This window comes from Saccostrea cucullata, unplaced genomic scaffold, assembly GCF_032062105.1.
Source record: "Saccostrea cucullata isolate Sc308-1 unplaced genomic scaffold, CSIRO_AGI_Scuc_v1 ctg10445, whole genome shotgun sequence".
NCBI lineage: Eukaryota > Metazoa > Mollusca > Bivalvia > Ostreida > Ostreidae > Saccostrea > Saccostrea cuccullata.
In genome coordinates, this window is record NW_026923613.1 from 10,616 (window position 1) to 22,272 (window position 11,657).

At 30.8% G+C, this 11,657-nt stretch overlaps 1 protein-coding gene across 1 annotated transcript; it reads left to right on the top strand.

Annotated features, from left to right (window-relative positions):
• The first annotated feature begins 7,982 nt into the window (after positions 1–7,982).
• On the top strand, positions 7,983–10,902 carry LOC134264480 (ficolin-2-like). The gene is made up of 5 exons (XM_062746774.1): positions 7,983–8,271; positions 8,814–8,959; positions 9,097–9,193; positions 9,388–9,555; positions 10,787–10,902. Exons 1-5 carry the CDS (start codon positions 7,983–7,985, stop codon positions 10,900–10,902), a joined length of 816 nt encoding a protein of 271 aa, XP_062602758.1.
• Positions 10,903–11,657: the final 755 nt, after the last annotated feature.

An 11,657-nucleotide genomic window follows, 5' to 3' on the forward strand; every position in this document is an offset into this window, starting at 1 on the left:
ATACTAATCATTTACAGGTTTTGAATAAATTATTAATCAAATTAAATTCATTGCTTTAAAATCTTGAATTAATTTTTCAACTTGACTATTCAACCTGTAATATAAATAGGCATTGTGCAGCACAGAAGTCACTAATGAAGTTTACATTTGCCGGAGATATATCGGTGTTTAGTCCATTTCATTGAGTATAATTCTAAATAGATCCTTATGATTCGGAAGATTTTCTTTAAAAGTTTAAAACTGAAATAGCCATGGTAAAGTTTGAAAAAAAATGTATTTGGGAAAATTTGTGTTGAAAACATATTTATTTGTGTGTTAAAGCGCAAATTAAGCTTGTGCATTTAAATCAATATTGTTGAAGTAAAGTAACCGCAGATATCCTTACGCTATGAATCGTCAAAATGAAAAGAAGATAACACATGGAGCTAACACTATAAAAATTAAAGACTTTAATGTACATGTAAAATAAATACCCCAGCGTTTTGTTCTAAAGTCAAAGATATTATAAAATATTTTTGAAAGATTCGATTTACTTACAGAAAATAATGTTTTCCGTAAGTTTGTAATTCGACCACACTGTGTAATTTAATGTCAACAAGCGATGGAAGGAAATTGGTCGCGTAATTGTAAACAAACACAAAGCCTAGATAGCTGTTTTTAACATGTATCGCGATCAAATTTAAAACAAAGATTTTCGAACATATTAATCTAAATATCCGACAATAATAATTTTCCATTAATTATAAAATGGTTTTAATACACCAATTATTTTGCCTATGACTGCGAGGTAAATAGTTCGCCACGGTGTAGCTTTAGATATCCTTGGACGCGTGTAATCGTAAGATTATGCAATGGTAAACACACTTAAAATGAATGTGAGAATCGCGCGGTAAATAATTTTTGTATTATTTGACTCTTTAAAAATGAGATCCGGGCGTGTATCGTTTTCGTTCATATTGTTTGTGTTCATATTTAAACGAAGAAAAGATACTCGTTCTTTTTTTATTACTCTTTCTCTTGGAAGGATCTTGATTAATAAAAGGAAAATGATGCCATTGAATACTCTGAACGGGAACCAAAGAACACGTTTAAAACCTAATTTAAAAAAAGAGATATGATACAGCGTTGTAAAATATTTATTACTTACAGCAAGTTTACTTCAATTCTAATACAGACAAGAGTTTTCCTTCAATAGCAAGATGAGAACTGTCTAGCTTTTTTTTCCTATAATACGTAAGATTTTTAATATTTTTATAGGACAGAGATAGTATTAAGGAACAATTTTATATATTAAAAAAATGAATTTAACCATTCTGTGTTTTTATTTGTGTATAGCTGTGGGTCGCTGGATTACCCGCCGATTGATTCCCGGTGACCGACTTTGCCCCGCGCTATCGAGGGAGGCGTGTTATATAATTGTAAACAAACAAGGTGAATGTAAAAAGCGTGCACTTGATGGCTGTGAATAGTATATCCTTTATAGTAATGTTCTATTTTCTCATTATATTGTTAGTTTTTATGTGATAAGAAGAAAAGATTAGCTTTTCTTCCCTTATTAATAGACTTGGTTTATAAGATTAAAAATAAATGAAATAAAAGAGAAAAGTAAATAAGCATGATAATTTGGGGAAAAAAGCAGAAAATCAAGAACTTTATTCTAAGAATATTATATGTAGCCATGATTTTTATTTAAAGTAAGTTTGTTTTATATACACGCATGAGAAGCTCTCGTTTACGTGCTACAAAAAAATAGTCATGCATCTATATTTATAGAACAAAATAACAATTTAATAAGATCAGTGATCAAAGATGTTAAAGCACAACTTTATTATCAAAAGTCATTCGAAATATAATGTTTTTAGATATAAAGCAAAAAATTTCAAGGACACTAGATCCCTAATTTTAGGGGCCAGTCCCTTTTTAATGATATCAAATGAAAGCTCTTGCAATTATGCACAACTTTTATTCAACACATCTTAACAAAATATTTTTTTTTGATAAAAAGAAAAATATGTGTAAATTTTCGCTCTTTTAGGCGTTCTAATTTTTGACCCCTATAAAGCGCCATTTTTTCAGAAATCGAAAAACAAAAACCTATGTGCACAGCTTCAATCCTTCTGTTATCTAAAACCAGTAAAGCTCCAGCTTTTGTGGTGAGCCTTTATCCGGAAACGAAAGCCTATATTTTTCTTATAAAGGGAAATTTAAGCTGAAGTATTTAAAAAACGTTGACATTATTCTGATAAAAAAAATTGAAAATTTGACAAAACTATTGAGAAATGACGATTGAGGCTTCAAAGTCAGACTGAGGGGTAGAAGAAAAGAAAAAAGAGTTAATCTTTCAAAGGAAATTGTTTGAAAAAAAGTAATTGATTGTAAACATTGCTGAAGTTACCAACTCTCGAGCAACCCACATAACTAATATTGCTTACGCCTTTATATTTAATTAGTAAAACATTTTAAAATTTAAAATTCATAATTCATATGCTCTCCATATATATATTTCTCACGGTGATTCTTTGTAAAGTAGGTATTAACCTCAAGTGAAACAAAGTTACTAAATGTCGTGATTAATAAGCGTAATTAATTCGTTCAATTATGTTAATCGACAATCAAGTTCATTTCCAGATATTTTAAACCAGAAAATATTTCTTCTTTAATATTTCTTTTCTCCTCTTTTTGTCAACTAAAACCTGTAAAAATATGTTGATTTCCATTTTTATGCATTACTGGCAACATATCCAATTTATTTACCAAATGGACTTGAAATACTGGTATAAAAAACTAAAGAAAATGAAAACGTAAATATTCATGTTTAATACTACGTGAAAAATTAAAACATATAATGTAAGTCACAATAAAAATATATATATATATAAATATAAAATACAACCTAAATATTAAACGTTTGCCATTGTGATATAGGTGTACACACAATACGTTTTCCTTGTACACAATTTATATTGAATTAAGAAAATTCATTATATCCCAGTCGACAGATCATATGCTATTTTTTGAAGATTCATTGGGTTATGAACTAAGACGCTTTACGCCAGCATATTTCATGAAGCGCGTCAGCGCTTCATGATAGATATGCTGGCACGTGAATCATATAATTCATATGTAGTTCATTGTAGTTCATATACCTCATGAATCTTCAAAAAATTAATATCATTACTTATATTTCATTATTTTTCTGATGACTTAAATTTACATTATTTTTCTGATGACTTGCCATAAATTTACGCTGGTCAACTGTCATTTTTTAAACAAAACAGTGTGCACTATATTTTTTTTTTTTTTTTGACGTCAAAAGCGGTATTTTGACGTAACAATGGAGATATTCATGCTTATTCGTGATAGATACCTAATGTAGTTCATGAGAATATACTGCATTTTATTTTGTAAAGAATCATAGGGGAAATTAATTGGAAATGTAAATATTCATCATTTATAACAGTTTTATTTGATTTATGGAATTTGTTAATACTAGAATTCTCTTCCTTTGGTTGATAATTCATAGCAGTTTTCGTTGTGAATAAAAACTTCGATGATATGCTGATAGATAAGTGTAAAAAGACAAGATAAAATTCAGCAAAGAAAGCGGCTTAAATCAGGGATATAAGCTTAATTTTATGTTTACCATTAATTGCATTTTCTGGATAAAACGAAGAAAAAAAAATATTAAGAAATGTATTTGCACCTGTACATGCTTATTGATTTATAGTACATGTAGATTTTATTTTATAAAGTCATTGTTAGGTTTTAAAAGGTGTTGGTTGTTGACTGGAAAGGGGGGATGATTGGAATGAAGAAGAAAAGGATTACTCTGTTTAAATTTCTACTAATCAAAACAAAATACTCGTTTTTCGTAAAATAGTATATTTTCGAAAGTTTTTCAGTTCTTACTTACCTTTTTTTAGTGCAGAAAGATCAATATTTATGACAAAGAATAAAAAAATAAAAGAAAACGTCATATTTCTCGTTTATTTTATCATAAAGGTATACTTTTTTTCATTGTTAAAAACAGAGATGAATCATTTCGTTCAAAAAATATGAATTACAACATTTTCACACAAAAACTTTGTAAGATATTACCTGTTATGCATCTCGGAATGTAAAAAATACGACAAGAAAAACAGGGTATTCCTAACATTGTGCTCCATTATAATTTTTCATACGAGATGAATTACAACTAATTTGCCTTCAATGTAAAGAGACAAGTCATATGAATTAAATACCTGTTGATTTTGAATGTTATCTGACATTTTTGGTTCTTTTTAGAGCATTTTTGGGGTAGAACAATAATGTCAGAAAATAATCTAGTTTTAGCATTTCACCCAGTTTTTGCACGTGCTCCTGTGACAAAATAAGCATATAAAGATATTGTTTTTAATACCTAAAAATTAAGAGCATGTGGTCAGGAAAGAAATGTCAAAGTTTTGAAAATTTCACACAAAGACTTTTCGGACATAGGTCCCCCTTTAAATTTGCAGGTGTAGATTTTTCCATTACGTATTTGCTAACCAACTGTGAAATCACTATTTCTCGCGAGGTATTTATTTTCGTTGTTTATAAGGTATGAAAAAAAGACACAGGGATAAATGTCCATCAAAATATCAGTTTTACAAATATATTACTACTGAAAAATTCTTTAACCACGAAATCAAGTCCCCACAAACGAATATATTTTCCTCAAACCTCGAAAATATGTGATTTTACAATATTATAAAGACGATATCGTGACGCTTTATATTTAATCTAAACATTACACCCGACTTGTGAAGGATTTAAGATTACACCTGACTTGTTTAGTGAAGGCTTTAAGATTACACGCTACTTGTTAACTGAAATCTTTAAGATTACACCTGACTTGTTTTGTGAAGGCTTAACGATTACACCCGACTTGTTTACTGATAGCTTTAAGATTAGACCTGACTTGTTTTTGAAGGCTTTAAGGTTACACTCGATTTGTTTTTGAAGGCTTTAAGATTACATCCGATCTGTTTATTAACAGCTTTAGAATTACACCCGATTTAATTACTGAAAGCTTTAAAATTACACCCGACTTGGTTATTGAAGACTTCAAGATTACACCTGACCAGTTAACTGAATACTTTAAGATTACACATGACATGCTTTACTAAAAGCTTAAAGATTTCACCCAATTGCTTATTGAAGTCATTAAGATAACATTTACTGAAGGCTTTAAGGTTTCACCCGATTTGTTTAGTGAATGCTTTAAGATTACACCCGATTTGTTTACGGAAGACTTTTAGATTACACCCGACCTGTTTACTGACAGCTTTTAGATTACACTTGACTTGTTAATTAAAGGCTTTAAGATAACACCCGAGTTGTTTACTGAATCCTTTAAGATCACACCTGATTTGTTTGTTGAAGACTTTAAGATCACACTGGATTTGTTTATTGAAGGCTTTAAGATTACACCTGACTTGTTTATTAAAGACTTTAACATTACTTCCTACTTGTTTTGTTAAGGCATTAAGATAACACCTGATTTATTTACTAAAGGCTTCAAGATAACAGCCGACTTGTGAATTGAAGGCTTTATGATAACACCTGACTTGTTTATTGAAGGCTCGAAAATTACACACGATTTGTTTACTGAAGGCTTTAAGATTACATCCGACTTGTTAACTGAAGGCCTTTACATTACATCTAACTTGTTTATTGAAGGCTTTAAAATTACATCCGACTTGTTAACTGAAGGCTTTAATATTACATCCGACTTGTTTACTGTAGGGTTTAACATAACACCCGACTTGTTTACTGAAGGCTTTAACATTACACCTGGCTTGTTTACTGAAGGCTTTAATATTACACTTGACTTGTTTACTTAGAGCTTTAAGATAACACCTGACTTGATTATTGAAGGTTTTAATATTACACCCTACCTTTTTACTTAAGGCTTTAAGATTACACCCTACTTGTTTCCTGAAGGCTTTAAGGTCACACACAATTTGTTTGGTTTAGGCTTTAAGATTACACCTGATTTATTTACTTTAGGCCTCAAGATTACAGCCGACCTGTTAATTGAACGCTTTAAGATTACACCTGACTTGTTTATTGATGGCTTTAAGATTACATCCGACTTGTTAACTGAAGGCTTTAACATTACACCCAATTTGTTTAGTGAAGGTTTAAAGATTACATCGGACTTGCTAACTGAAGGCTTTAACATTACACCCAACTTTTTTAGTGAAGGTTTTAAGATTACATTCGACTTCTTAACTGAAGGCTTAAAGATTACATCCGACTTGTTTACTGAAGGCTATAAGATTACACCCGACTTGTTTTGTAAAGGTCTCAAGATTACACCTGACTTGTTTACTGAAGAGTTTAATATTACACCTGACTTGTTTACTGAGAGCTTTAAGATTACGCCCGACTTAATTACTGAAGAGTTTAACATTACACATGACTTGTTTAGAGAAGAGTTTAACATTACACCTGACTTGTATACTGAGAGCTTTAAAATTACACCCGACTTATTTACTGAAGAGTCTAACATTACACCTGACTTGTTTAGTGAAGACTTAAACATTACACCTTGTTTACTGAGAGCTTTAAGATTTCACCCGACTTGTTTACTGAAGGCTTTAAGATTACACACGATTTGTGTACTGAAGGCTTTAAGATAACACACAATTTGTTTACTGAAGGCTTTAAGGTTACATGTACACCCGATTTGTTTACTGAAGGTTATAACATTACACCTGACTTGTTTAGTGAGGACTTTAACATTGCCCCTGACTTGTTTACTGAGAGCTTTAAGATCACACCCGACTTTTTTACTGAAAGCTTTAATATTACACATGACTTTCTTTACTGAAGTCTTTAAGATTACACCCGACTTGTTTACTGAATCCTTTAAGATTACACCTGACATGTTTACTGAAGGTTTTTACATTACACCCGATTTGTTTCTTTGTTTCTATGTGCATATTAAGAATTATTTCTACAAGCCCAAGGACCACTTGCCTTTTAAAGTTAAAATAATGAGTGTGCGATTCCTGTTCAACATTAGCTATTCACCATTTTAGTTTTAACTTTATGTCAATAAAATTAGACATCATATATATACACAGTAGATAATACAAACAGGATTCGGAAACACGTTTTACAACTTATATTATTTCCTTTCCTTAAAGAAATTCACCAATCTGGGTCTCATTCATGGGCGTCTGAAGAAAATTAAAAGTGGGGGGGGGGGTTAATCGAAAGTGAGTGTGTGTTGGGAGGGGGATGGCAAATCAACAAAAAAGGTAAATCCAAATTTCTACTGTCTATATAATGGTTAAGGCCCCCTCTCTCCGGTCTCGACGCCTATGTCGTTTTAACAACGTATTACGTTTCTTTATTTTGAACATCTATCGTATGTATTTTTCATTTTTTAAAAAAAGTTTTAACGCGCTTAAAAGCATTCTTATAGAATTATCTTATAATTGTATTTAGCAAATGTACGTCTCTCTAAGATTCGAAAGTAAGTAAACCAATGATGATATACTGTGTTACATTAACATTTAGAGGCTAATGTATCAAAGTTGAAATAAATCAATAAATTCTAAATAATGTCTTAGAGTCAGATAATTTTTACTTTGAATTTTATTAAATTTCTGATTTCTAATTTCATTCAGTTTGAGTTGATACCTAATAAAAACACTGTACAATATCATAACATAACAGGCACTAACTAAATTAAAAAAAGAACACCTTTCATTGTTAAATATTAAATTGCAATTTCAAAATATACGTTTATGACAATTCATGAGAATTCATATGAACTTCAATAAAATTGATATTTAAACAATAATGAAATACAGAATACGTAACAGTTAGCCAATCGCTTTTCAGACATTGATTATGGTATGATATATATATCTGGCTGTTGAAGGACCATTCAGCAGAATTTCACAGATTCACGAGAACGCGGCAGTTTTTTTTTCGCAACAAAAGAAATGAGCAATCAGTGGGTTATCACTTTAATGGTCGGCTACTTGGCTTTATCTAAAGCTACCTTTATTTCTAAGAAATATACAGCGAAACTCGAATTTAATGATAAGAAGTCAAACTATGACCTTGTCGGGGAACACAATGCTCATTCCTTGATCGAGTGCGCCACAATCTGTCAAAGGGAGTGCAGCTTCTTTGGCTTTAATTCTCAAACGAAGAAATGTCGTACCCACAAGAAAAGTCTTACATCTGGGCTGTCTGATGAGGCTGGTTGGAGATACTACTCGGATAACGGTATGTAAATTTTGTTTTTATTTCAATTTCATTCTTTAAGCTTCTTGTTTTTGGTCTTTCTCGAGAGGACACGATTTTTGATCAAGTTTGATACGTTAGACAGTGTTGGAAATCATAGTCATTGTAACACCTAAGAATCTACGAAATGTTCAATTTCACATACATTGTATCATGCATAAAAAGGATATCATGATTTGTATTACATTTTTCAACATCTGTTTCAGTGTCTAAGTTATTTATCATCTTATCTACACATGTATTCCTCTTTTACATTTCTTTCAATCAACAAAGAATTGAAAATGATTGTATCAAATTTTTTAATATTTTTAATCATGTCCTTAATCAAAGATTTGTATCAAATAGAAAACAAGAATGATTTAGATAATGATGAACTGTTTGACATTCATGGTACACATCGTAAATGTAGTTAAGGTTTTAGCTCCAACAATTAACGTTCATGTATCATGCAGGCATCATATATCCTCTCACTTCTTGTACATATACATTGTATGATTCTGGTATTATTATTTTTCTTTTTTTAGATTTTTCTAGCATGCCCAAAGATTGCAAGGATCTTCGAGAAAACGGACAAACCATCACAGGGGTGTATGATATATACCCCTACAGTACATTAATAATGCCAATAAATGTTTACTGCGATATGACCACAAATGGTGGGGGATGGACGGTTTGTTGTTTATTCTAAAATTAAAAATACATAATATATTGTAAAATAAAAATTAATATGAATATTTTGAGTTAATATCGTAATAAATGATTGTTCGAAGCTATAAATTGAATTGTTACGCATGCTAATTTTCAAAGGCCATTCAGAAACGCGTAGACGGATCCGTGATCTTTGACAGGAACTGGGCGGATTATAAAAATGGTTTCGGGTCACCGGAACAGAATGTTTGGGTTGGTAAGTGTAAATCGCTTTCAAATAAGAACTTTTTATCCCTTCTTAGTTTAAAGATAAAACATTCATGTGAAAAAATAAAAAGCGTAATTAAGATTTGAATTTAAGACTAGGTAATATGTGTTCTACGATATTCACATATCGTACTTAATTGATATATATCTCAAATAATTGATTTTAAATATATCTTAATACAGGAAATGACGTAATCCATCAATTAACAAAAGAAAACTCATCATCCCTTTATGTGTCTATTACTCTCGAGAATGGTACAACGCTGTATGAAATGTATGATGGATTCTCTGTCTCCGACGAAGCTGGAAAATATCAACTCTTTCTTGCAGGACCTGCCAATGGGACCCTAGGTAAATGTATTCAGGTTTAGTTCTGAAAATTAGGTTTATATTATGTATATCATCATGATTATTCTTTTCTGTATAAACAGATTATAAGTTCTTGAAAAAAGAGAAAGATGTGTTTTTTCTGATATTCTGCATACGTTTTTGATTCCACGCTAATTAAACATGTCTAATATTTCAGAATATCATTTGCAGGTACAATTCACATATTTAGCAGATATCGAATTTGTTATTGTCAAGTTGATAAAATTTCTAATTATACATCTTATGTACAAGGAAAAATTATGCAATTTTTTTTAAACAAACAAATCCAATAATTACATTCGTTCAACATTGCTTTTCAGCTTAGGTTTCCTGATAATTTTTGATAATTCACATTTTAACTAATACAGAAAAAGTTTACAATAATAATAATTAAATAATAATCTGATTTTCAATGATCCACATTTTTTACTACTACTGAATAAGAAGTTTACAGTGCGTCATTAATCTTAAATGTCGACAGGTTTACGAAAATTTGATGATAAAAAATATTTGATCGGATAAATATTCAAATAAAAAAAAGCTTAAAAAGCCAAATTCAAAAGACCTTTACGCGTTTAACATTTACATTTATTTAATAGGAAATCTACCATCTTAAAAGATTCACAGATACACCATATCTTATCTCGTTATTTATGATTTACTTTATATTGCATGTTATACATGTTTGAAGGCACAGTCTCGGACAAATATTAAAATTTCATTTTTTTCATATTTTCTAAAATTTCAAATGACCTTTAACCCCCCCCCCCCCAATAATACCATGCTTAAAAGTGTAACAGGTCTGTTGTTTTTTGTTACACTAGAAGGGATGCTATGTGAATTGTGTAGTGTTTTGTTGTCTTGTATTATTTTGGATGCTATGTGAATTGTGTAGTGTTTTGTTGTCTTGTATTATTTTTATCTCTCCGTACAGGAATCAACACGTTAAACAATGTATTTCAGACGTACTTCAGTATTAAGATTAATGTGATGTAAATTAATAATTATTATCTCTGTTATATATTGTTTTTCTAAATCTGCAGGTGCCAGTATTAAGATATTGGGGATTCAATGACAGAACTAAATAAATATTATCGCCTTTTCCAGCACCTGAAGCCGTCTTTCTTAGAAGTACCTCAGTATTATTATTGACAATTAGATTAAAAATATATAAATCAATTAACTTTGTGATTCTTTTTGTTTGATTTTACAGGGGACAGTATGTTAAATACAGGTTTTATTTTACCACGATCTGTCTGGGATGTTCTTCTCCACCCAGACAGAGATCACGCCGAGTATAGTGGATATAAATCTACTGATCTATTTTAAACAAGTGTCCATGTATATTTTTCTTTTTTAATTCTACAGGAGACAGTATGTTGGACACCGGTTATTCTCACCTCGATCTGTCTGGGATGTCCTTTAGTACCCCAGACAGAGATAATGATAGATGGTGGAATAACTGTGCTGCTTCCAGTTACCGTAGAGGAGGCTGGTGGTTTAACGATTGTCACCGAGCCTTCCTTAACGGTCAATGGTCCCCGGGAGTCTGGTATCCATGGTATCCTACAGTAACGAGTGGGACGTCAGTGAAGGGGACAACCATGATGATCAGACGTCACTAGGTAAATATCATTACATCTTAATATCCATTTTTTTTTCTTTTTGTATTACTCTGAAATTTTCAGTTTTAAAAGTTGTTTTTTTAATAGAAAAAATATGCTATCATACATTTATCTGTAAAGTGTTGATTTATTTTTTTTGACAGACGAGAGATCATCCATGGATTATGGAAACCCTCAAGAGACGATTTTAAATCATTTTTATCGCTGAGTTCTTTTTTTAAACATTTAACATCAAGTAACAAACAATAAAAGAAGGGAGATTGAACTGCACTGTAAAGCGATACTGAATGTATTCAGTAAATGATGTACTTTATATGTGTTGTAATAAATTTGAAATTAGAAATATTTCGTTCTTTTTTTCCAAACACTGATAAATGGAGATAACTGGGCGGGGAATTAGGATTAAGATTACTTTATTGTTAAACCTATTACAATGGAACCTGTTTAATCCGACACATG